The 27,864-nt window shown below is 36.9% G+C and overlaps 1 protein-coding gene across 3 annotated transcripts in view; it reads right to left on the bottom strand.

Moving 5' to 3' along the window:
* The window catches only part of kank4 (KN motif and ankyrin repeat domains 4), a 56,161-nt gene that overhangs the window by 7,249 nt on the left and 21,048 nt on the right, over positions 1 to 27,864 (bottom strand). Inside the window, exons 1-8 of one of the 3 annotated variants that reach the window (XM_012961545.3) lie at positions 25,122 to 25,220; positions 22,990 to 23,076; positions 18,250 to 19,917; positions 15,584 to 15,704; positions 10,818 to 11,018; positions 8,865 to 8,952; positions 7,122 to 7,341; positions 3,105 to 3,247 (exon numbers count right to left, since the gene is read on the bottom strand). In XM_012961545.3, coding sequence (XP_012816999.2) covers positions 3,105 to 3,247; positions 7,122 to 7,341; positions 8,865 to 8,952; positions 10,818 to 11,018; positions 15,584 to 15,704; positions 18,250 to 19,917; positions 22,990 to 23,005 — 2,457 coding nt within the window. In that variant the 5' untranslated portion in view covers positions 23,006 to 23,076; positions 25,122 to 25,220. Of the gene's footprint in view, positions 1 to 3,104; positions 3,248 to 7,121; positions 7,342 to 8,864; positions 8,953 to 10,817; positions 11,019 to 15,583; positions 15,705 to 18,249; positions 19,918 to 22,989; positions 23,077 to 25,121; positions 25,221 to 27,864 lie in introns of those variants that run through there. The other 2 variants (XM_031900897.1, XM_031900895.1) reach the window with 2 other exon arrangements.

Below are 27,864 nucleotides of genomic sequence, written 5' to 3'. Positions count from 1 at the left end.
CCTTGTTTTTATGGCTTGTATCATGTCAATGTGATTCAGTAATTTGGCCCTTGGCCATAAATCAAATATTTCCCATTGAATATCGGATCAATCTTTGGATATATGGCTAGCTTTTTCCTTACATGCTTCTTTATTGGTCTGTTTCAGTCAGAACTAGAGATGGGTGAAATAATTCACCAGGCATGGATTTGCAGCAGATATTTGTGTGAAATGGGTGTCAAAAATTTGCAGGAAAAATTCTGGCTGCAACACCAAATTGTAGTCCGAGGCAAAAAATTGGCGTTCGCATAAAAAAAATGCTGTGCGTAAAAAAAAATGTCACGTGCGTAGTTTGTTTGAAGCGTGTGTCATTTTTTTAATTATGGTGCAGTCCCTATTCTAGACATCTGGGCAGTAATGGTTACGGCCTTAAAGATGTCCTATAAGGGCTTGTGAGGTGCAGCTGAGAAATAGGGCAACATTTGGACAATGTGGAGACTATTGAAGCACCACCTAGTAAAACATCATAATGGGAGTGTGCCTGCAGGACAGAACATAAGTGCATTAGGGAGAGATCAAGGGGAATTTCAGACAAAAATGTTTTTTTACATTTTGAAACCAGCTAATATCATGCTATGTATCTGCTCTACCACCAGGGTGGGTGATATCAGACGAATGTAGGCTAATTCGATCGTTTGGCCCTTATAGCGGCACTAATGGGCACAGTCGGTTCGGGGACCGCATCAACGAACCAATGCGGTCCCCAATCCGATTGAATTTTTTAACCTGCCCGATCGATATCTGGGCGATTCCAGGCCCCTCTTTGCTGCCCCTACATGTGCCGATAAGCTGCCGTATTGGTCTAAGAGACTGATATCGGCAGCTACAATCGGCCCATGTATGGCCACCTTTACACCAATACACCATGACCAAACCACACACACATTACACTGTCTCCCTATTCTACAGCAATAAGTTTGGCTCAATGAAGGGACCTGAAGGAATAGTGCTCCAGGACTGCATGAACAAGCCGATGTGAATCTGGCCAAGAAAGTTCAGTTGCTTAAAATTGAATCCTGCTAGATATATCATGACCTGGATGAATGAGAATCTTCATAGATAGCTTTGCTTTTTTACATTTTAATAATAATTTGGATTCTAAGAATTGTTTAAAACAGAAACCAATTAGACAAAATAGTATCAGAGCCCTTTTGGTGACATTTTGCTCATCTGACTCCAGTAGGAATAATTCATATTAATGATGGCAAGAAACAAAGGTCCTAGTGTGTGCAGCTGGGCTATTCCCTTGATTATGTACTTGGAGGAACAGTAGTTTGCCCATTTGCACTTTATCATGGTTATATTATGTACAAATATGTTAACAATAATCCCACCAAACCCATTTATTTGGAAGACTCATCTTAACACGCAAACTTGGCTGAAACTGAACAGATGTCATTACACAAATTAAATATGCGAGCAGCCTGTTTACTGTCTGTTTAATTGGCTATGCACTACAGATTTGAAATGTAAATAATATGCACTAGGCAAAGGCGCCTGGGAATTGTAGAACAGCAACAGCTAGCAGAAAATAAGCCCTTTTAGTAGCTATTATACAGTATTTTGTTTGTTTAACAGTACTTACATTTACAGTTGGTTGGCACAGAACATTATTTCTTTAAATACTATTTATATTAATATGTGGGTTAAGGTATCATATTGCTTGTCTTGGCTGCGGGATCGTCCAAAATATATTGCAGAAATACTGGTTAAACATATATTGCCTTTTCCTTTAATGCATATGGAGAATTCCTTAAAGGAAGGCAAGCAAGGAAGGAATGTTCTTTTTACACAAACTGTCATGTATCAGATTAAGGGGAAATGATTTGTTACCTGTGACAGCATTAAAACAATATATATATTAACCTTCTTTTAATAGGAAAAAAAACACCGATTGGGTTTCAATTTCTTGATACTACAGTTGTAGGACTTTTAAGCCTTTTAGTTCTCATTATTAACCTTGAAATTAAACAAAGAGGACATTTTGGACCATTTTTTATTAGAAGCGGTGTAAAGGTAAAGTATGGAACTGTAATTCTTATATCTGAACTTTCCTGTGGTTTCTGTACTTGCTCCTTGACAAGACCAGTGGGTGTGTGGGGCGGGGCTTTAGTGCACTCAGGATTTATGATAACACATGGTTAGTGTTCTACAATTAATCCTATGTGTAGGAATGTTCTCTGTCACACAAATTTAAAGAAGTTGCAAAGTAATTCAGAGAATTTTACATTAGGATTAGTTACAAATACAAAAAGTGATGAATGGGGGGGGGTTTAACTGGGAGAAGATCTATGAAAAAAGGAAAAAAAGATTGTTAATGCTATTAGGAAATCAGCACTCTAATACCACTAAAAAAATAATTTCCAACTGAGGAAAAACAGAGTTTCTATATAGATGTATGCTATTGGAGGGTGTGTGCATATGGACTATTGTATCTAACATGCTCAACCATCCTGATATACTGTAAGGGCATTACTGTTTTATATAAATACATGGCTTGCCCTGTCACAGTATGTAAGGTTATTTTACAAATGTATGCCCTGTCACAGTATGTAAGGTTATTTTACAAATGTATGCCCTGTCACAGTATGTAAGGTTATTTTACAAATGTAAAAATTGCAAGCATTTAGTGACATTTACAAAGACTAGAGCAAAGTGCAAAATGATGCATATTTTAATATAATTGCACAAAGTCCACAGTATAGGCTGCACAAAAGCTAGGGATTACTCCTTGAGGGTTTACTTTTTACGTGTTGTGCCTAATGCTGTTTGTGGTGCCGCAATTATTGTGCTGATTTCCAAGTAAAAGACACCATTGTAGGTAAAATGGTGATTATTGTGCCTAGTGTTTTGTATTTATGTTTGGAATTGAGTCCTATTATGAAAATTTCACTATGTGGCACCAAAGGATAACCTGGTCCCTGGTTTCGTTGCTGCAAGTTCTGTTATTACAGCTACTGAGCATGGAGCACATTCAACAGGAAAGAAGTGTTAAACCTTTACATTATGGAGTGATCTCTTGGTTAATTATATGAATTGCTTTGGATTAAAGTCAGCATCAGTACCTGGGTTGCACACAGGTTAACATTTCCTTCAGTTAGAAGGGTAAGAACCACTTCCATATCCTCATCTGTTTCTGTAGATGCCAGTACTGTTAGCATCACTGGGGTGTAACCTGCTTTGTTCTGATAATCCACTTCACACACTCCTATGAAGAGAACGCAAGGGAGATTAGAAAACCTTATATATACACCCTTATGTATGAGTCCTTTCTTAAATCTCACCTCCCACAGTTTAGGAACCACTGATCTAGATGGTATTCTTCTTAGTAAATACAGGTTCTTGTATACTTGTGTTTTAGTCTATAGATATCTAGATTTCTAATCAGTCTATAGATAGATTTTATCAGTGATGTAGTATATTTATAATGCTTAAATTAACTTAAATTAATTATTAATGTATTTATTTGTGTGAGATGTGTAGCACTTATCTATTAGTATAGATTATTTTATAATTTTGTAAAAGTTAAAAGGGAAAAGTTAGAACTGAAGTACTGCTGTTTATTTTAATTTCTTTGAAACCAATAAAACCCAGAAACCCAGAAACCCAGAAACCCATCAGTTATATTGCTAAAGTGCCATAGCTAATAATATTTATAAATGGATGTGATGTTCTTGTAGAGCAAAGGGAAGCTTGTACTAAGGCAGTGTTCCCCAACCAGTAGCTCGCGAGCAACATGTTGCTCCCCAACCCCTTAGATGTTGCTCCCAGTGGCCTCAAACCAGGTGCTCATTTTTGAATTTCTGGTAAAGGAGGCAAGTTTTGGAGCCATAAAAAACAAGTATAATGCCAAACAGAGCCTTCTATAGCCTGCCAGTCCACATAGGGGCTATCAAATAGCCAATGATAGCTCTCACTGGCACCTCCAGAAATCTTTTTCATGCTTGTGTTGCTCCCCAACACTTTTTCCACTTGAATGTGGCTCACGGGTATAAAAGGTTGGGGATCCCTGTACTAAGGTATAAGGTCTTTGTAAATAAAAGAAATATATTGGGGATACCTCATTGGCTGCCTGTATTCCCTGAACTTTCCAAGCTTTGTGTTGGAGTTAATAAACTGGAAGTAGATTTAATAAACTAGTAGTAGATTTATATAAAGTGTATATAATTAATTGCAGTTAGTAAGGGAAATAACCTATCATGCCAGGAGCATTAGGATAAAGATGACAGACCTAGGGGCACATTTACTAAGCCACGAATCTGAACCAAATTGGAAAAATTCCGACTTGAAAACGAACATTTTGCGACTTTTTCGTATTTTTTGCGATTTTTTCGGCGTCTTTACGACTTTTCGGAAATTGACGCGACTTTATCGTTACCAATACGATTTGCGCAAAAAAACGCAAGTTTTTCGTAGCCATTCCGAAAGTTGCGCAAAATTGCCCGATTTTTTCGTATCGTTAAAACTTGCGCGAAAAGTTGCGCCTTTTTCGTAGCGTTAAAACTTAAAAGGTGCGACGTTTCGCGCAAGTTTTAATGCTACGAAAAAAGCGCAACTTTTTGTGCAAGTTTTAACGCTACGAAAAATCGCCAGATTTTGCGCAACTTTCGGAATGGCTATGAAAAACTCGCGTTTTTTCGCACAAATCGTATTAGTAACGAAAAAGTCGCAAAATTTTTCCGAAAAAATCGCAAAATACCGATCATTACGAAAAAAACGCAATCGGACGCATTCGGCCCGTTCGTGGCTTAGTAAATGTGCCCCCTAGACTCTGGTAGGGAAATCTAAACAAATTTATAGCTTTTTCCATTTTTTCACATTGTAGTCTCCAGTGAAACAGTTACAGTACAAGTGCTAAAGGAGAAGCAAAGCTACTAAGGCTGTTTATTTCCAATAGATTAGCCACAATAGTGCAAGCTAGAATGCTATACATTTCTTCTGTCAATAGCTTTAGCATACCTAAGTTAAAAGCCCTAGAAGCTCCCTTTGTTTGTTTAAGATAGCAGCTGCCATTTTAGGTTGGTCTAATGTCACTTCCCTGCCTGCATCTCTCCTGCTGCCTGTATCTCTTGCTGCTGATCGGAGGAGGGGGGGGAGGGAGAGGAAGAGGGAGAAGATAGGAGAAAAAATGGAGGGAGGAGTGGACAGAAGAGCAAGCTGTGTATGGTCATGCTGTGCGTTAAGCTGAGAGAAGGAAGCCTGATACAGAAGCTCATGTGTACAGAATTGTAGAAAGGGAATACAGCAGTAGAGCAGAGCAGCAGTACTGTAAGTGTTTATGGCTGTATTTACATAGACATTTCTGATAAAGCTTACTTAGTTTTAACCTTTCCTTCTCCTTTAAGATCTGTGCAATGTCCAATGTCAATAGCACAGTTTTTGGGCTATTTAGTTTTCAAACTATTTATGTATGCATATCTTAAAAAATAGGGTTTTGAATTTTTTTTATAGAAGAATGAATCAAGACCCAAATTTCCCTTTGCTTTTGAACCCTTTCCTAAGCATTTCCTTTTCTCAGGCCAGCTGGTGACAACCTCTATTTTCACCTATCATTGCACTATAATCTTCAAATCTCATTAGATGCTAGGAGATGCTAGGAGTTCGCCTTGTGACTGCAATTTATGCAAGTATCTAAATTCCTCAAAACACAGATAAGCAAGAAATCCCATGCATACAGCAGCCCTTTAAACAGGATAATGTTTGGTAGATATTTGGAAGCTTAATAAACATATTTGTTTAGTATAAAAACAAAAAAGTAATGTTTTTAAAGATGTTCTGGGTTCTTTGAACACAAAAAAAGAATTCACACTTTCCTCCCTGGGAAATAAGATGGCAGATAAACTATTCTGTAAATCTATTAAATAATTGTTATAAAAAATGTACAATGAATGTAAATCAATTTAAAACATTTAAGAAGAAAGTAACTGCTTCATTTTTGTGTCACGGCTGAAAATCTTGACCGTTTGTATTTTAAAGAGTACTTAACATTTTAGCATTCAAATGCTGGGGGCACAAGGGCACTAAATGTGAGCTCATCAACACTTGTGAATGTTATAAGGTTAATTACTGTATAAAAGAAAAGGTTAGCACTCAAGTGGGTTTTGCTTGCTCCTCTCCTACACTGACCTTTCAGAACTTTCATCATGATGGTTATATAGAGTTTGTGTGGGCTTGTGTGTACCTTCCCTTTTTAGAGTTTGACAAATGTCAATTACGTGTTGCCATTTTATTCTCTGGCAAACAGAAAAGTGTGTTATAAGTGAATAACAGGATTCTATTTAGGCTAAGAGAAAATGTTTCAGAACCCTAAATGTTGTATATAATTAGTATATATTAGATTTTGGGGGGGCTGGAAAGTGATGCTGAGAACGTTGACGATATAGGGCTTTAACTGCCCTTTTGTATTATACAGGTATGAGGCCTGTTATCTAGAATGCTCTGGACTTGGGGTTTTCCAGAATAGGGATCTTTCTGTAATTTGGAGCTTTATAGCTTAAATCTACTAAGAACATTTTAACATTAATTAAATCCAATAGGATTGTCTTGCCTCCTATAAGAATTAAAAATAGCTCTGTTGGCATTAAGTACAAAGTACTGTTTTATTACAGAGAAAAGGGAAATCAATTTTAAAAATTAGAACTATTTGCTTATAATGGAGTCTTTCTGGATAACGGGTTTCCGGATAACAGATCCCATACCTGTACGACATTATGCCTTTTCACAGCTACTCTGTTGTTCTTGCTATCACTGTGTTGCTCTCCAGTGATGGTGTGGCTGTCAAATATGCCCAGTTTTCTATAAAACATCTGTATTAACATAAAAATGTCATATCATATTTCTAACACAAGAATCCAAAAGCTGAATCCTGCTCTGTGAAACTGTTTACATATAGGAAAGCATTTATTTATTCTATTTATGTTACTTTTGAAAAGGCACTGATCCAGCAGCATTTATCCACCAAGCACATAGAATTATGATTTTGGCAGATCCCCCACTTTTTGGCACTGAAAATAAGTAATTCCAAAGAAATGCCATTTTAGGCTTTGAACATACTGTTCCAATAGATAGAAGCAAATTTTTACCTGTTTTAAGTAGGAGTTTAACAATGCTGAAGTTGGAATGTGAAACACTGTAGTGAAGGGCAGTATTCCCGTTCTCATCAGACATATTGACCACCATTTGTAATAGCTGGGGACAGATGGACCTTAATTCCTCCAGATAAACTGTCACAAGATCAGAGCTGGATGTTTTCTGGCTGGAGACTCTGAACCATTCTTGGCAGACTGTGTATAATGTTTGTCTCTGCAACAGCAAAGATGGTTTATTATTCCAGCTCTCTTGTTCAGTCCCCCCTTTATAGAATATGAGTCTACATGAATGTTACTGCAGCAAATCATACTGCAGCATAACAAGACAGTTCAGTATAAATCATTGATTAATTCAAAATGTGTGCTACAATTCTATTTTGCATGTCATATTCCCTAGTCTGAGCAGATCTATAGAGCCATGGAAGGAATGTGGGGTTGTGAGAGCACAAAAGGTGGTGGAGCAATAGGATCCTCTGAGCATCATTTCTGAAGCAGAGGTGTTAACACTTACAATGTGTAGAAAATTAGTTGGTCAGCAAAACTACAGCTTATATTGTAACTGATAATAATAAGGTGAAATGCAGTGAGATTCTTACCAACTCATGGTATTAGCAGTGTCCTGCTCTAAATAGAATTCTTGCACATCTGCACTAACTTTCCCTTTTGCAAACAATTTCGGAGCACAGCAGGCATTTCATTCTCATTAACTAGAAACATTAGGTGGTCAAATGCAAAGCACGACTGCAGAAAATATATTTGCTGTGGCTCCTGCTGCTTGATAGGAATAAAAAGCCAAATTTCATAGAAAGAAACTGCAAAGCAGGATTGTAAGTGATCAGCAAGCCGGCAGGTTATACCTCCATGGGACCTTAGTCCCACTTTAGTGTCACAGCTACATATAAATTAAACATAGCAACAGAATATTAATATTCCCTGTAAATCTGCATCCACTAGCTTGTCATTTTATGCATTTATATAACGAAAAACAGCTCTATGGTGTGAACACTATAAATAGGAACACTCACTGCGAGATCTTGCACCTAACTGTGTTACCCACGTCAGCAAGAGAAAGGTTATAAAGGCTTATCACATTTGCTTGTTAATTTATAATTGCAAAGGCACATTAATGCCAGAAATCATTTCATTAGCCTGATATATAATGTTTGTCAACTTTATCTAAACTTTCCTGTATTTCACTTAAAGTAAGCTTTACTTATATGAGGATAACATAAACTTTTTTCTGCAGTATATTACTATGGAATCTTTGGTAATGCAGATTAATGACTTGGGACATAAAGTCCTATGAAACAAAAGTAATATATTCTGAATAAAATCCTCATCCTTTGAATTTTTTTTGTAAAGGTATTATAGGTATTATAAGTTGATAACGTAAGGTGGCCATACATGGCTGGATATTCTCATTTGGTAGATCTAGGTACATTGTAGTCATCCATATTCTGTTAATTAGGCTAATCCAATCATACATCAGGGCCTATGGAGACCGCATCAATGTGCTGATGAGCTCCTTGCCCAAAAGAATTTATAAAACTACCCTGTTGATATCTGGGTGAAAATTGTTAGCAGGCTCATTGGTAGGCCCCATACAAGGGCAGATACTCAGTCTAGTCTCAGGGATCAATCAACACCTTCCATCTGCCTGTGTATGGCCACCTTTTGACATAGCAACAGGACACAAAAGACCATTCATATAGTGATATAGAAAGAACAATGCTTTACCAGTTGGTTGTCTGTAGTTCCCTGAAGTCCTGCAAGGTGTTTAGACAGTTTTTGGCATTCACTACGAAAGGCATCGCTCACTGTACATCTGTACAACAATAACATATAAGCTATTGTTTAAATCTGCAAATATTTGAGTTTGAGTATTCTAATAATTTGCATTTAGTCTTTTGGTGGCAGAAAGATCAAATAGTCTGACCCTTTAGCATCACACCAAGGAGCTTTATAAGCATGGACAGCCATGTTTCCTTATTTAGTTCCAATGGCAGGAGCAACTCATAACTAATTCTAAAATTAGTAGTTACACGCAAAGCAAAAGTTACTGACAAAAAGGTTTTTCTCAACAATCTAAAAATATATGACAGTGTTCCCTAACTAAACACCATAGCTGAAACTCTACAGGTTTGCCTTCTGGTCAGTTAAACGTGACATGCTTTCCATCATAAGAGCACCGTTGTTTAACTGAAAAGGTTTCCTGTCCTTGAAAAATGTGCATATTCTACTGCTTAAGGTTCTGTTAAAATACAGTTAAGTATCTGGGTATCCGTGTGCAACTGAAATAAAAAGGAAATTACCCAATTAACACTTTCTCATCTCATACATTTTCTGATACACCATATTGGAGCATTCCACTTTTGTTATAATGTTCCATGCAAGCAAGTACAATAAACTAGAACTACATTTTTGCAGGTGCATGTAGCTGTCTGTTCAGGGATGTGGAACACTAGTACATCCCAGGTATTTGGTAGACTGGAACAGATTTTATCCTAGCGTCTGTCTGTGTTTTGTACAACCTTCCTGATCTCACTGCTCCAAAAACATCCTTAAACAGAATGCTTCCAGCTTAGCACTTTGCAGACAAATACATGTGTGTCTCAGTCCTTTGAACTTGCAGATTATTATAGTCAGAGAAGCCCCCTGCTTTTAATAAAGCTCTTTGGAATACTTGCAACAAATGAATTTGGGCTGAACTGCTGGTGTATTGTTAATAGCATGCTTACCTAAATCTCCAGTGTCTGAAATAACAAAACATTTGCTCATGTTGTTAATGCAGTAAGCATATGCAAGGTCTCCTAGCCCTGGCAATGTTATCCAAAAAGAAACACATCTGGAAACAATTATGGAAAACACAATGTGTATATGAAATATGCAACTTTAGGGACAGAGACCAAAGCCAACTGCATCATAACAACAACACTGACTTTCAGGGAGCTGTTACAATACCTCCAATTGCAGATTCAGTTTGTAGAAAAATCCATAAGGGGTGTTTACTGAGTAGTGAAATCCATGTTCATGGAACTATGACCAATTATGTGTTTAGCTTTAAGTGTTATACGTGTCAATAACACTGATCAGAACTGATGATTTAAACAGATTTTCTAAGGTTTTATTTTACAGATGTCTCTGTCTACTGACGTTTGTGTAATGAATATATCAATATGTATGTATATGTATATATGTATACGCATTTCCCAGTCTTATAGCAATTTACTCTTCGACAAATCTCTCAGGCATTTTTCTTTTTATAGACTAAAGGCAGTTAGATCCACAGACTGAAATTGTTGTAGCTTTTAGATTTTATAAGGACTATAATTTATCAAATTGGTTGCAGTTTTCTTGGGAACATATTCAATGCATCTATACTTGTTCTTTATCTATGTACATTGATTTTCTCTCTGTATTAGAACATTGTGCTTTTTAGGTTCTTCATGTCGTACATATACTGTTACCACTGTCTTCTGGTTCAGTTAACTGTCAAAAGCTTTGGTAAATACAAAATCAACTGCAATAAAAACTGCTTAAAGTGTTAAAAATGGCAAACTATGTGTAACTATATCATTACAGTAAGAAAGAGATGTAAATTTTAAGGCTGGGAATCATTTACAAATTGTTTGGGAGATGCACACATGTCTGTTTATCCTAAAAGGACAACAATTGATGTTTAGTTTGTACCTTTGTGTTACTTGTTGGGAAGGTACCATTGGCTCAGGATCTTCTTGGGCAATTTCCTTCTCTTCTGACACTGGCATTAATACAGTTTCTATCTTGTCAGCACTGGAAGCCTGAGCTTCTCCTGAATCAGAAACATCATTCTTTCCTGTGCCACAGAACTCTTCAGAAGAGCTTGAATCCTCACTAGAAGTAGTTTCATAACTATAAGATTAATTAAAATTAAAATGAATTAGGGGTTACTAGTAATCTTCAACACATGCCAATTCTAGTATTCCAACTAAGGTCATCTTTATTTGAAAAGGTCTTTGCTACAAAAACTGTATACACCAAAATGTGAGATTAGAGTGAGATTAGAGCTCACCAGAGAAACACTTGCCCACTTTCTATTCATTCCTCTGGGATTTTTAAGAGCAGTTTTATAAATAGATAGATCACCATTTCATAAATATGAAATTTTCTGTGTTGAGCTCTAATCTCACACTTTGATAAATCTGCCACTTGGACTACAGTGGGTCTTTCAAGATTATGTTTGCATTCCTTTTTCTTATAATCTTTTTATGATATAAATGGTTTCTTTGTATACTACCTGATCAACATTTTTTTCATGCTGCAAATAACACATAGTCTGAAAATTGTACAAAACATAACATAACTACTCCCAGTTGAATGATTTTTCATCCAATTTTCTATCCATGACAAAGATTCCTCAAAAACAACAGACCTACCACTAAATAGAAATCATTCCCGAGTGATGGCTTTGATGTTGTTGGACAGCTTGAGTTTATTGCAATATATGGATAAACACTCCCAATGCACAAAAAGGCTTGATGATACTTTGATATGGGTGAGTCCAAGGATCTATTATTCTATTCTTTCAGACTGAGGATTATATTAATGGTTTGAACAGAAGTGAGCTAAGCACTCTGTGGAGTTAGAATGGGTGTATTCCATCCAGTCCAGCATTCTTGTATTTAAATATGTATTGTGTTAGTATTATGAAAGTACTCTGATATATGCTTGTTTTCTTGCACTTGTTGAGAAGATTAAACAACTTAGCACATTGGACTTTTCTGTATACCATATAATCAGTGCTCATTATTTACCAAGGTTAGATACCAGCAAAGAGCCAAATCCACCAATAACTGTCTTACATAGTATGACAGCAACAACAGTTAGCTCATAAATATATCTTATTCAAGGTATTTTGAAATGTAACCATTACATAACCACAAATAGCTTTCAAGGACTGGATCACTATGGCATTAAGAATTTTATTTGAATGGGTTTATCCCTTTATAAATTACCAGGGAATAACTACTGTTTTGAATTATTTGCCTTCCTCTTCTGACTCTTCTTTCCAGCTTTCAAAAGGGGGTTACTGACCCCAGCAGTCTTTGAGGCTACAATTTTACTGTTATTGTTACTGTTGATTACTTATCTTTCTTTTCAGACCCTCTCCTATTCATATTTCAGTTTCTCACTGGAACCACTTCGTGGTTGCTAGGGTTATGCAACCATATAGCTACTAAAATTCCTGGAGAGTTGCTGAATAATTCAAAACCACAAATCATAATAAAGAAGACCAATTGCCAACTGTTTTTTAAAATAGAATTTTCTGCAACATACTAAAAGTTAATTTAAAGGTGAACAACCCTTTTAAGAATGATCTTATATGGGTTATCTATTCATTTTTATGAAACATTTTCCATTAATAAGACTTTGCTTCCTGGCAAAATTACATTATCCTTTCAATTATGCCATTTTAATATGTCTGCTAAAAGCTAAATTGTTATCTACCAATAGAGCTTAAGCTTGTGACCAGCAGGTTATTAAACAGCCCATCATTGCCTTTGCACAGCTGCACTAAATCACCCATCTACATACCTGAGATTATTCTAGATATGTTCATTATTTGAGAAATTGTGTTGTTCACTTAAATACAACTATGTTTTATCCTAGTATCATGATGGAATGGAAGATACATTTTCAATGGCAGTGCATCTCACATCACTAAAGTTCTGGCACCACTGAGACATAGGATGGTGAATTCATTTAAACATCAGGCAGGAAAGGCTTTTTGTAGTGCAACTGTTTTAATGACAATTTTCCTCTTACTCCCACACAGTTCCAATCTGGTTTACAGGTATCCAAGGGAGAATCTTTTTATGTCTACATTGCCATTTAGCTACAAAGGTATATACTTGCTAATTCATCAACAGAAGGATTTTACTATGCGCAGCATCGAGTGCAAACATGGGCACATAAATTGCTGGCAAAAAAATCCCAAATATAAAAATGCTTGTGTCTATTGCACTTCTATACATGGGCTGAGCAGGTGGACATTTCAGGGCTTCCGCTTTATGTTGTGCCTAAAAGCATTACCGTTAAAATGTGCGCTATTTATAGCGTGCGATAAAAATTTTATCGCGTCTAAATTTTTGCCACTTAACACACAATTCACTATAAGCATACTTGCGCTAATTTACGCGCGATATTGCATGCGGCATTTACCGCATGTGCGCTAATTAGCGCCTATTATTATGTGCGCTAATAGTCGCCGCGTATAAATAGTAGCCACATATAAATAGTAGCCACATATAAATAGTGCATATAAATAGTAGCCGCATATAAATAGTAGCCACATATAAATAGTGCATATAAATAGTAGCATATAAATAGTAGCCGCATATAAATATTTCTATGCTACTATTTCTATGCTACTATTTTTATGCTACTATTTATATGCACTATTTATATGTGGCTACTATTTATATACACTATTGATATGTGGCTACTATTTATATGCTACTATTTATATGCGGCAAACTGGAGGCTGCATCACTCTAGGGCCAACACATACTTGAATAAATCACACTGCAAAGTCCATATTTTATTGCCAAAAGCTCATTAACTGTACTTTTCTATAAGTACCGCCTGCCTCAAGTAGGTGTTAATTTTCGCATAGTCTAATGCGATATTTAGCGCGTCTAAGTGTTTGTGAATCATGCGTTAGTATTCTTTTCTGCGCGCTAATTAACGCATGCGTTAAAATTACCGCATGTGGTTGCGCACAAATTAACGCATGCGATAATACTGTGGTGAATCGTGCGCTAATTGTCGCGTCTTTTTTAATGCAAAAAAGCGTGCAATAAAAATTAATGCACTTTAGTGAATCAACCCTACAGTCTGATACCATCATACTAACAGGGAAAATAAAATGGAAAATACAATTATCTGTCAAGAAATATATTGTGTATGGGAAGATATAAATACAAGAGAGAGATTAATACTTGAACAACAACATCCTAATTGGCCCCAGTCACCAAAGTACATCATAAACTGCTGTGAACATCTGAACATCAGTCTTCTGCCAAAATCCATTGTGTTTGTTCCGCTAGTTCCTATTTAAGACTCCCAAGATATCTTTGGACAAAATAAATGCTCCCTTGGTATCTGAACATATCAGCTTCATAAAATGATCTAAGGATCACATTACAGAACTGTAAGGATCCCTCTACAGAACAGGGAGGTTGCTAAACGCTGAGTTCCAAATGGTACATGTGCTAATTGGCAAAGGCATAGGCTGAAAATGAGAACCTTGCTTATACTGTATACAGTACATTTAGCTGTTGCACAGTAGCTACAGAATAGCTGATAATGTGAACCTATCATTGTGTTATTGCTAGAAGCTCTATGAAGTACAGGGACTGACAAAGTCCAGAATTTGGCTGAAGATGTTATATGTGAGGAGCCTAAATCTGAGCCCTTGTTGTTATCGTTCCACTTACTGTATTTCTGGGGGGTATGTGCAGAAATTATTACATTTCCTATTCATATCACAAGACACAACAGCATACCTCCCAGTGGTTCCATTTTCAATGGGAAGGGATTTGCAGAAAATTGGGTGCATGCTGGCATTTTGCGTGGACTGTGGCATGTAAGGGCATACCGGTGTGGTTGAGTGGGGTGAAGGAATGTCTTAATTGTCTTTTTATGTGGACTTAAATTGACCACGTATAAATTGTGGTAAAGATTAGGGATACCCAGCTTACTTTGTTCTTTTGCGAATGAGATGTTTTGCAGCATGAATATACCTACTGCTGGGTTTGTGGCATTGTTCTATAACCCCCAAAAGAAAATACCTGCCTCCCAGTATAACCGGCAGGAAAACATTTGCTATGTAGTGGCAAAGCTATCAATACTTCATTGCAACTTGAACTTTTTTCAATTAAAGGACATCAGATAGGATAGCCCCTCAACAAATCCATGCATAAAAGCTAAAATAGGCACGATCAATACTAGTGCAAGCTTTCCGCCATGTCTAGTAACCCACAGCAGCCAATACACAGGGAGCAATCACTGCTGTTTGAAAGGCCACTTACTATGGGTTGGTAGACCTGGTGCAACCTATGCAAAAATTATTACATTACTCTCACATTGTAAATATACCCCAAAAATGTTGAGTAACCCTTCAAGCACGTTATATCAGAAACTGTCATATTTATTGGCATATTTATTCTTTAATCAAGTAAAAATTAAAACAAACTACATATAAATATTGATAAAATGTTGACTAAAAAAAGACTCAGGACTGGTTTATACTTAAAGAGCTTATTCCCTCCTTTACCTGGAGAGCAGACCTTAGAGTCTAGCCTAGCACTCTACTGAAATATGCACGTTATGGCTGGTTGAGCTACATCTACAAACACCATACAATGGAAAACTGTTCACAGGGCAGTGCTGTTTGGTTCACATTTGATGCTTACCCACCATTGACCCCAACAAACTGGAGATTCTTTTTAGCTTGAACTTCACTGCTTCCCATGCGGCTGTTAATATTTTTCTTTTTCATGATAGACTTCAGACTGCTCCTAGGCACTGCCTCTGCTAACACAGCAAGTTGGGCAAATCAGTGAGGGATCTACAGCTGCTGTTGAGTTTAACATATTTATATATATATATATATATATATATATATATAATCACAGAGCTTTGTAACTGTTATGGCAGGGAAAACAGAACCACAAGAACACAGTGCTGGCAGCCATATGTAATGTTCTGTAAAAGCCTCTGATGGGAGGAAGAAGAGATGCAAATGCTCAAACCTACAGATATGAGACAGTTCTTATAATACATGCAAAACTGTGACTTGTAACATAATCAATATATATATATTATATATTAATACATATATAATAATGGGCCAGATTAAAATCAATGAGGAAAAATTATTTTATGGTTTATCATGTGAAAACTATGGGGGAGATTAAGTTTGATGAGAAAAGCTTTTCTCTTAATTCAGTTCCAGATTTTTCCAAAGAGACAGAAGCAGTTTACTGAGAAAAACTTATCTCACTGGTTAGCACATGAAAATTGCAGTTTTAGACTATTAAGGCCAGGCTTTTGGTTTATTAAAGGAACAGTACCACCAAAAAATGAAAGTGTATAAAAGTAATACCAATATAATGTACTGTTGCCCTGCATTGCTACAACTGGTGTGTTTGCCTCAGAAAGACTACTATCGTTTATATAAGTAAGCTGCTGTGTAGCCATGGGGGCAGCCATTCAAAGGAGAAAAGTCACAGGTTACTTAGCAGATAACAGAGAAAGCCCCATTATATGGGGCTTATCTACTAGTTATCTGCTATGTAACCTGTGCCTTTTCTCCTTTTTCCAGCTTAAATGGCTGCCCCCATGGCTACACAGCAGCTTATTTATATTGTAGCTTTTCTGTAGCAAAAACACCAGTTTTTTGCAGAGCAACAGCACATTATATTTTAATTACTTTAAAACACTTTAATTTTTTGATGTTACTGTTCCTTTAACAGCTGTCTTTGAAGGTCAGATTTTCCATGAACTTTCTATCTTCTTTCTCTATAGACTTTTAACCCTTGGGTTGCTTACTCTCTGACTATTAGAGAAAGCTATGAAGCCAAACAGCTGTTATTATTATTATTAACATGTATTTGTAGAACACCAACATATTCCATAGTGCTGTACCAAGCTAGTTTAAACATTGGACTTGTAGAATTACATACAAAGCAACCAATAACCGATAGGGAGACCTGATCAAAAGAGCTTCTAATCTATAAGGAGAAGGGGTTGAGACTTAGGTGTGGGAATGGGAAAGATCAGAATGAAGCATGGTAAGAGATGTAGCACAGGGTATTGCATTTAGCAGCACATATTATTATTAACATGTATTTAATATTTAAGAAGCCGCTAACTCAAACAATGTATACTGTATGACACAAAATGTAAAACATAAACTAGAAATTGCAAAAGGGCTTAGAGCAGTGCATGTTTATATTATTTAACAGTCCTAACAGCTCTGGTATTAGGTGTATGCAAAACAGGAATAGGGGAGCCAGTAAAAACTACTATATAATGGGCTTACATATATTCACACATGGATATTTTAAAACCATTGCCATGTTATATTTACTAAGGTTGGGTTTGCCCAGACATGGCTCTCCTACTGGTAAGTCAATTTCTCACTTTCTGCATAACTTCTTGGCAATGTAGATGTCTTGTTATATACCTGATTAAATAGAAATGTGTATAGTCTGATATATAATCATTCTTTTCTGTGAATGATAGCATAGTTCTGCCAGTGTTTATACTGAGCAGTTTGAGATAAATTGCAGTTATTTTACAGCTATTCCATGGCTGGACTCACATTCAGGATTACTTATTTTTCCACAAATGGCTTGTTTAACTGTAGCACAGAGAGTTTGCTTATCTGGGAGTCCTGAACTCGCAATCACACTCCCCCAGATGGATAGCTGCAGTGTGGAGGTTAAACAAACACCTCATTTCTACATAAGTCACTGAGCTGTCAGGTAGGGTAGGAGGAAAGGATTTAGCTAGCAATGGAGTAAAAATAAATATATATTAAAATAATACATAAGGGCTCATTTATGAACACAAGTGCAGTGTGCAAAGTGCAATTTCAGACTCAATTCACCATGTTTTACCTATGGCTGCAATTGCTTCTGATACATCAAAACGAACTCAGTTGCATTTTAAAGAACTGAAAGCAATAGCCTCCAATTGGAGTGGAGATTGAATTATTTTCGATTCTTAGCATTATTACGATGTCTACGTGTGATTTGCTGGATGCAATGACACAGGAAGGGAACACTGAAATTATTACCAGCATTTGTAAAAGTGGAAGCAGGATGGATTCACTTGTGCCAAGTGCAACTATAGGGATGCATGTACCTTTAATGAATATCGGCAAGACACATAACAATTTACATCCATTTTTGCACAAACTCAGTTGCAACTGCAGTCATAAATGGGCCCTGTAGAGTGTTGCTTAATAGAGCAAGGATGAATTTGGTTATACTTCACACTACAACAACCCACAATTCAGTAAATGTTAAAACATTTTTTTAAAGTATTCAAAAAAATAAAGTGTATCACTTACCTCTGTGTTGGTTCTTCATCTTAGAATGACCTTTCGCTGGTGCTGCTTGAGCTGAATAAGCAGATGATAATAGATTGAGGGAATTCACTAGCTGACCCTGAATGGAGCTCAGTTTGGAGGCAGGCTGTCTAATAGCATTCGCTAGATCTGGATATCCATGTTCTAAACATGTCCATTGTTCCTGCAAAAGATCCTGAATTCTTTTGACATATTGTCCTACAGAGGCATCTGTTGGTGTTTGGTCTTCTGTGATGCAAACAACTGATTCTGGATTGTTAAGATTGTGACTTTGTGATATATGTGCATCCAAATGTTCAGTCTCAACAGTAATACAGCTTGGCATGGCTTCCGTTATGTTCATGTCACTGTTGTCCAAACGTTGCTCTGTATCTATGTTTGAAGTAATATGAGATTGTGCTTCAGGACCTGCTATGACAGCAGGATGATCTGAGTCTATCAGCAGGCACAATTCATTTCTCTCAAATGATGTCTGCTTGAGATTAGTTGTCATGTTATCACTTTCCACTGACTGAGTAACAAATGAAATATTGTCAGAGAAACTGTTGCCTTTTTGTTCATCCTTTGGTGGTTGCTCTGTGTTTACTGCAATATCTTTGTACTCAACATCGTCCTTTTGTCTTGTACGGATCATTTCTTCTAAAGTGTCAATTGTGTTTTTCAGTTCAATAATGTGTAAATCTTTTGCATTCATTTCTTCCTTCTGTCTCTCCAGTATTTCTCGAAGGTTGTGGCAATCTCTGGTACTGTCATCAAAGTGTTCTATGAACTCTGTAATTTGCTGTTTAATTGCCAAAAATATTGAATGACTTACACTGGTACAGCCCAAATCACCATCATTCCCTCCATTTCCAGTTATAGCTTCGGGTTGAGCCTCACTTTCTGAAATATTAAGGTCAACATTCTCATTTTCCATTCTGTTACTAGTTAGCAGTTCTGAAATTGATTTTAATTGTGCGTTCAACTTGCTGTTTTCCCCTTCAAGTTCTGAGATGGTCTTTTTATGTTCAGTAACAGTTTGTAATTGTTCCTCAAGATCCTTTATTCTTTTGAGTGCTACTGCGGTTTGGTCTTCAGAACCTTTATGATGTGAGCCTTCCAAACACTGTGTTGTGCTTTCACTGTAGCTGTTTACTGATTGTGGAAATTTGAGATATTTGTTCTGCTCATAGTGCCCTGTGCTTTGTGGAAGGGCTGCTGGCATACTAGAGGCCCTCACAAACTGTGGCCTATCTGCACATCTATTGATATCTTCGGAAACTATATCACCAATATGTTTCTGGGTATCACATACATTTTCCTTCTTTCTATAGTTTAAATCATGAATATATCTTAAGCGCAAAGATGAATCGCTTGCAGGTGCAATATTGCCTTGGGCATCGGATTTGAAACTTGTTGGACTCCATGTTCTGCTAGAGGAGGAGATGTAGGACTGTGACCCATTGTCTGGTACACTAAAATTTCGTGGCAAAGTGCTGAACTTTGATTGTTTTGCCCTTCTGTGGATATGTATCCTTTTAATGGTGTTTCCTTTTTCAATGTCATGCACATATTTAAGAAAGTCAAGGTCCAGGTGAAAACCATAAGGTGTCTCCACAGAGTATGACATGCGTTTCTCCTTCTTTTCTGTTTTGGATAAAATGTCTTCCCCTGGAAAAGACCAATACTTACAGTAAATGTTTTGGAATATGATTTTTTTGAAATTTAGAGCAGAACCGAAATTTTAGCCTTATTGGATGACAATAAAGATAAAACAAAATGAAGATGAAAGACAAAGGTGATAGGGCTCTAGGTAAAACAGCTACTGTGATTCTAACTATGCAAGCAACCCTGTCTCCAAGTGCTAAATTCACAATTTACAGGTCACAAACAGGTTTGTATCTTCCCTACACTGTTTTAAAAGTACAGTAAATACTGTGGCTCTTAATTGTACTGCTCTGAGTTCTTTCTGGCTACTGCTCAGGGCCATGTAAAGCACCTGCTTTACATGGCCCTGAGCAGTCAGACACCCACAGGTCAAGTTAGTAGATGCAAGAAGAAGTTAATAAAATAACATGTTGCTGAAATGTACTCATCATGAATGTTTATTTTAATGATAACAACCATTTAAAACATATTTATCAAACAGTTTAGTAAATGCTCTGCTTCTCCAGATGTGGCCATCTTTTATGCAAAATGTTAATATACCTGATATATATTGTTTTTTTAATTCTTTTGCTCATTACTGTACAGAGTAAAATGCATTTTCAATTACTAGCAAAGTACTTGTGAAATCTTATTAGAGAAGGGATCATTAAATCACCGCTGCTCAAACACTAAATACAGAAGCAGTTTATCAATTTAGCATAATTGTTCTAAAGCACAAGCATCTGACAAATAGGTTTAATAAGTGTGCAATGGAAGCTGCATATTTTGTATTCCCTCTACAGAAGTAAGAGGATTAATGACTTCATTTGGGCCTTAATAGAACTGCAACTGAGCCTCACAAAGGAGGTTAGCATGACAGATCAAGGAAAACTGCTCTGCATCTGAACAATTTATTTTGCCATTAATTTCTCTCTTGCCAGCCAGGGTCCTAATAAAGGGAGTCAATTATAAGTGAGTTTACGATAAAATAATTGCTGGAATATACCTGCAGCACTTGAGTTCCAAAATCTTGCACCAATAAGATCCAAAAAGATCACAATTGTCTGCAAATTTGGCTTTACATCTTTGAATTATGAAACTGTATCTATTCTACTAATCCAGCAGTTCTGAATGCATAGTTGGCCCCAGAGACATAAAGGAGTAATTTGCAACTATCCGCCTATAAATTAGGACAGGGGCCCCTGAGCCACCCGAGATGGCCCCTCCAATGCCGCCCCCCCAGCGCTTACCTTTACAGAGCCAGGGGGGGTCCAGGGGGGCCGCATAGCTAGTGTAGAGAGTGCAATTGCACTCTCTACACTAGCAGAGCCGAATTTTTGTTTTTATTCAGCTCTTAAAGTTGCCAGGAGCTGCTTGTTGCCGTCCCTGGTAACTTTGGGGGTGCTGCCGCCTGATGCGAGTTTCTCAACTCTCCTCATGGTAGCAGCACCCCTGAGTGAGGGTTAAGGCCTCTCATCTCTGGTTTTAAGGTTTTTAAGAGTACCTCTTGTTATTTGAGAGTACCTCATATTATTACATTTTCTGCCTAAAGAAGAATTTCAACCACAGTAGCCCTTCTTACCATAACCTTGCTGTATTTTTCACGTTATCCACCCCAAACTGACCCCCTTCTTATTAGCTTTAAGCGAGGAAAGAGAAGCGATTTGTGAACCCAAATCCAGACATATACAAACTGCTTACTGTGCAAGACTAGGTTGTTGCAAAAAAGGAAACATTGTGTTTGTGGGTATATTTCCTCACAGTTTTAAATTAGTAAAAAAGTCAAAGGCAAATTAAGACATGCATTCTGGGAAATGCTGGGAAATTATATGCTGGCAATCAGAAAGGGTATAGTTTCAATGAATATTAATGCATCACTTTCTGGACATTTTCTACAAGACTAAATTATTTTTGCATCCCTTAGGCCTTAGCTTAGTGCATCCACAAATCATTCCTTCTCTACATATTTGCAGTGATAATTATGGTTATTATGATTAAGATGTTGGTCTCGCTGTTTATAAAGAATGTTTTAGCCACTGCAAGAGATATCACTGCTTCCAGTCATACACAAATATTAGTATCTAGTGGTATGAATGTGGTACGCAGAACGCATTCCTTTGGATATTAACCCTTACTTTTACTTGATATATCCTATATAAGTAGAAGTTCAATGCTTATCATTAGGGAATATATTTCCCTCTTTAGTTTTGTATCTGAAAAATTGCAAAAAGAAAGTATATATTTAGATTTGGGACTAGCATAATTGAATGACCATATGCAGCTCATATCAGAACCTCAGATAACTCCTTGCTCATTTATTTGCAGGAAAAGTTCCAAAATGACTTCAATCAGACTGGAAGCAGGGCTACAAAACAGTTTCAAATTGCAAAACAGCTTCAGATGTACTGAGTATGAAAGCTTTTCTTTTTCTGCCTATGTTGAAATTAATCTAGCATAAAATGTAGTGAGGATCAATAAATCTATTAATGATTAGCTGTTAAAGTGAGCAAATGCGGCCTTCTGTTGCCTGGAGTGGAATTCTGCTCAATGGGCCAAGTAAGTGTTTTCTCCCTCCTGCTTCAACTGAATTGTTTGCCAATATTCCTCAGTTTCTAATGATACATGAAAACTTCCACCATGAATACTTGCTGCCAAGTGATATAAATTCATTTATTGTTACATGTTAAACTGGAAATATCTATAGATACTGAAACTCTATTTATATTGTTTAGGAATTATACATACAGGAAATAACTAATCAGCCAATACAACATCGAGCAGTTTTTAGTATTTTTGGTCTATTTCATAGGCAGAGAATAATGAAATTTCAGGTTTATCCTCCGCAAAAGGTGACCGAATGCCATATATAAGTATAAGCTCTGAAAAAGCAGTCTATTGGCAGCCTCCACAAACATAAATTTCACCCTTCTCCATTGGATCATTTTGATTTTTAGGTGGATCTCACCATGGCAAACAGTGTCTACTTGTTACTTCTACTTCAGGGAAAAAAAGTAGTCCATGGCAGTAGACTGAAATAATGTGTTTTTATCAAATACAATTATACACATGCTAGCATGTATGTAATTTGCTACTTACCATTGGTTCTCTCCATATTTAAAAATGTTCTAAAGGATTTATGTGGAAAGACTCATCCAGGGTTTCATGAGACATGGAATGTTGAACCTAGAAAAGTGCGAGAAATAAAGACTTGAAATTAGCTGCCTGTTGTTCCCAGAAAAGCTCCATGCAGAAAAAAATAGGGTTGCACCGAATTCCAGATATGTTGGAGAATTCAGCTGAACCAAGGCTTTTTAGCAGGAATTAGATTAGTCTGGGTCCCTAACCAAACCAAACCAAATCCAAACCTTTAATATCACATATTTTAGACCATAATAGCATACATACTTATTGTGTGTTAAATCAAATACTAGCTATTAGTGAACACAATCATATAGATTTAAATGGTGGATGTACCCTTCCCAAGAGACGCACAATGGTGGAATGATTCTCTCTATAGGAAATGCCACCCAGCACTAGCTTAGTTATATAAAGTCCATAATTTCACCTAAGTTTAACATTAAAAGCAGAAAATAGAAATGCATTTTAGAAATGTTATAGAGACACAAATTTCAGTAAAGTCATCCTTACAGTTTTGATTGCCCAATTTCTGCCAATACATATCTGACTATCAGGATAGGTTCAGTAAACAAGTAGTGCATAGTGTTCAAAAATGTTTTTAGTTTAATGTATCTCTTTTGAATGGCAAGTTTTTATCTAAGCCAGGGCAACCATTTCTGGTATAAATATGGCGGAAAACAGAACTGATTTTAAACAACTTAGAACATGGAAGCACATGTATTACACACTTGCCATTAAAGCTTTTCTTTTTCTTGTGATTTTATGAAATTCCTGTGGAATAGCAAGGGTCGGGTCTAAGGAATAACTAATGGGGCTAAATTGTAGATTGGTTATGGAGGATCAACTAAGAATTTAAAATATTCTAATCAACTGAGAACAGCAGTTCACGTAAAATGGATTGAAGCAGGTTAAGGAAAGTGGAGACTTGCAGCAGTCACCAGATGGCTCTTTTGTGGGACCATTAGTTAGAGAAATGGAGTTGTGTGATGCTTAGAAAGGTCATTGGAATACAAGCTGGATGAAGAGGAAATGGTGATAATGGCACTGCTGACTATAATGAATATAAACAATGAGTTATACTAGAACATGTTAGAATATGATTAGTGCTCATTTTGATGGTCATGTCAAGGGAACTCTGATGATAGCCACATGGAAAATTGTGGAAAAAGAAAGAAAAAAAAAAGTAAAACTTACAGACATCACCATACACCATTTTTACAATTATTGGTAGAAAACTATACCAAAGTCAGAAAATTCAGTATGCTTTAGCTGTCTAAACCAATGCAGTTGAATAAGGCAAGTTCCTCTCATGTCATCAGTAAAATGCTGTGCCTGTAAATCCATGGTAAACACACACATGTGAAGCAGCTAAATGAACACCATCCCTACAGAAGCTTCTCATAAAAATTGTGCTTGCCCTTTGCCACTCATGTTTCTTAAATAGCAAGCTCTTGAGTTTCTAGCCTTAGTACATGTGTGTAATGCATCAGTCATTATGTTGTGTTAGTTACCTTGTTTACTTTACCCTGCACTTTAATTTCTCTCTCTGAGATGTGTGATATGGAAACACACAGCAGACATAAACATAAGTGTGTACATTAGCCTCAAAAAGACCCCCAGGAAGGAGCAAAGATATGAATTTAGTTAAACAGTAGACGGCATCCTAAAATGAAATATACCTTAAAGAGCCAACACTAATAACAGGCTATGTGTTTGCAGTGCTGAAACACACAAAAACGGCATAGGAAAGAAAATAGGAATCAATATATAATCAGCTTTCCCCCAAGCGCAGAGGCAGATCATTACCATTTACATACCTTACGTAACAATCACACATAAAAGATATTTAACAAGCCAGTACTCAAATGGGATGCAATTACTTGCCTGTGCATAAACACAATCCAAGCTAAAAATGATTAATGGGAACATTTTAAAAAACTGCTCATTAACACTATGAGAACCTCAGTGTGCTAGAGGCTGTCATTTTCTTCTGCATTGCAGCAAGTGGCTTGAGGAGAAGAAAATCCCCAGCGGGTGAGAAGAATCTGCAATCGAGAACACATTCCCCCTTCCCATGACAAGGTTCTTACCTATGTGTGTGCTCTGGAGATGCAGATGCTTGGCATATACCTGACAGGGAGCTTTGTTTCCATTACTGCTCAATGGCAGAGTGTTTACAGCAGACAGCAATGTGTAGTTTGCAGCTAATAATGGGCTTTGTCAGGTGACTAGCGACCTTGACAGTAAAGCAAATAAAAGGGTTTTTTTTGGGGGGGGGGAGTGAAATGCATGAACAAACGTTTAACTTGATCTATTTTTGCAGTGACAGATTTTTTTTAAACATAATATTTATATAAGAAACATTAATAAAAGGTGTTACTTAGTGCTGGTATTGGAAATAAGGTAGAACTCCAGTACAAAGAAGAAACAGTGTGTAATTTCACTCTGCAAAAGTTGCTTTGTTTAATGGTTAACCACACACACACAGAATTCTTCACTAATACCACAGTGTGTTTCGAACTGTAAATTGTAAGGACAAAAAAAACCATTAGCAAAGACTGCTTGCCTGTATTCCACTTACCTCTTGGTATATTAGCATGCAGGAGGCATTCTTCATTTTCCCTAACTCCCTCAAAGTAATATACTGCTGCCTCTATATCGGAGAATGGCCGGGAGCAATATACTGTCTTCAAAAGAAAATGTTCTGAATAGAGAAATAGAATAGAGGTTTCATCCATCTATTCTAACCTCACAGAGACTGGGGAAAGACTGTGGTGTTGTATGATTAATATAGACTTAAAGGCCCAAAGCACATACTGTTGTTAAGGTGGCCATACACTGGCCTTTAGTGTTTTTGTATTCAACTAATCATCAGGATTGTATTTAGGTCCTGTGCTGCCCTAAGCACTTAATATCAGCCAGCAGGTACCCCCTCCTCGACTGCTGTATTTATCTATATAGGCACCCAAGGGCCACTCTTCTACAGCTGCCACCCTAGGCACAGGCCCTTAGATGCCTATATATTAATTACAACCCTACTAACTTGCCCGCAGGCCAAGGAGACCAATACCGTGCAAGTGATTATACAAGGCATGTCTACCTTTCTATTGTATTTATCAAGTTAACAGCCCAAGTGATACAAACATCAGGAAGGTAAGAGGAGCTATACAAAGGAATGGTTAAGCTGTTATTAATATTTCTAAGTTCCTGTAATTTCCTTCTGTCGCAAGTTAGGCTATGTTATATCTCATAATGTTAATACTGTATAGAGAGGCACACCAACGCTGACCCCATGCTGCCATATTTATTTACAGCTATCCACAATGTGTTTTGAGCAGTGACTCTTTATCAAATGTAGCTTTTTTAAGGTTTTACTTCCTCATACATACAGAGGCAGATATAGGGCATCGTCAAATGAAATTCTCCAACATGTCTAGTTGGCAAACTGACATATTTATGGTACAAAGATCTAGCTGAGAATCATCACCATGAAATACACATTCCAAAAATCATATGAAATGATTTTGTGGCCAGCTTTACACAGGATATAAGATATAAAACCACATTTGGCATATTGAGCTATTCTGTGTGTATTATCTGGGGGTGGATAATAATCTACTTTTAACAAATAAAACATGTAGGCTTCTGTTTGGCCCACTAAGAGGAATCTGTATTATCAGTCCTTTTTTGTGCTATAGGGAATGGCCAATGACAAGTAATAAAGGCTAAAGCATGGTGGATATTGTTAGGATAATGATACACAGAGTGTCAGATCAGCATCTAGAGTTACTTATTATTGTCAATAAGAACCATAATGGCAAAGTATAGAGTACAAGAACCAGGAGACAAAAGGTAGATCATCTGCACTACCCCGTATCAATATATTAAAGGACATTAAGTAAGGGAAGATATCTTGAACCAAAAGCTACTGAATTGCCTTCTCTATAAGGAGGAAGAGAATAGGCAGAGCACTGTTTCCCATAGTTTAGGGTTAGTCCCCCAGAGCAGCCCAAAGTACTGTAAATGGGGTACAAATCTCAGTTAGGGGTGCTTTATAATATTTATCTATTTATTGTCCTGGATATTTCTGGGATGTGACTACATAATACAGGGGAGGTTGGAACTTAGTAAAGCAGCTGCATTTAATACTTAGGGCAGATTTACTAAATTTAGACTAATTACTTATTATTCATAAGTTTAACAGCAACAAAGTGATTTTTACGCGAGCAATGCTGGCACTTTTCCCCTAACCACAGGTCAGGTATAGGATCTATGAATGCTTCTGACCTGGGGTTTTCCAGATCAGGGATCTTTTCATAATTTGGAACTCCATTTAAGTCTGCTACAAAGCATTTAAACGACAAATAAACCCAATAGGATTGTTTTCTACCAATATGGATTCATGCAGCTTACCATCAAGTACAAGCTACTGTTTTATTATTTACTTAAAATAGACTCTATAGGAGATGGCCTTCCTGGCCAGAGATTTCTGGATACTGGGTTTCCATGTATGGGATCCATACATGTAGTAAAAATCAAAATGTAAAAGTAAAAAATGCATTGCTCACAATGCCTTAAATGGTGCCCTTTTGTGTGATCAGAGTTACACACCTCAAGCTTCCTTTATGGCCGGTGCATTCAAGCCAGAATGGACACACAGTTGTCTGCTTATTGATGCTAATTATTAATGGAACTTGTATCCAAACATGCTTCTGGTACTTCTGCTAAGGAATCCTGGAGCTACTATTACCACTAACGTGGCAGTAATTCCAGTAATTTCAATAGGCAGTACAGACTTGCGGCTAGTGAATTGGATGCTAATGCCATCTTTAA

This window comes from Xenopus tropicalis, chromosome 4 (genome assembly GCF_000004195.4).
Source record: "Xenopus tropicalis strain Nigerian chromosome 4, UCB_Xtro_10.0, whole genome shotgun sequence".
NCBI classification, from domain to species: domain Eukaryota; kingdom Metazoa; phylum Chordata; class Amphibia; order Anura; family Pipidae; genus Xenopus; species Xenopus tropicalis.
The sequence above is the reverse complement of the archived record's forward strand: the minus strand, read 5'-3'. Positions and strand labels throughout refer to the sequence as shown.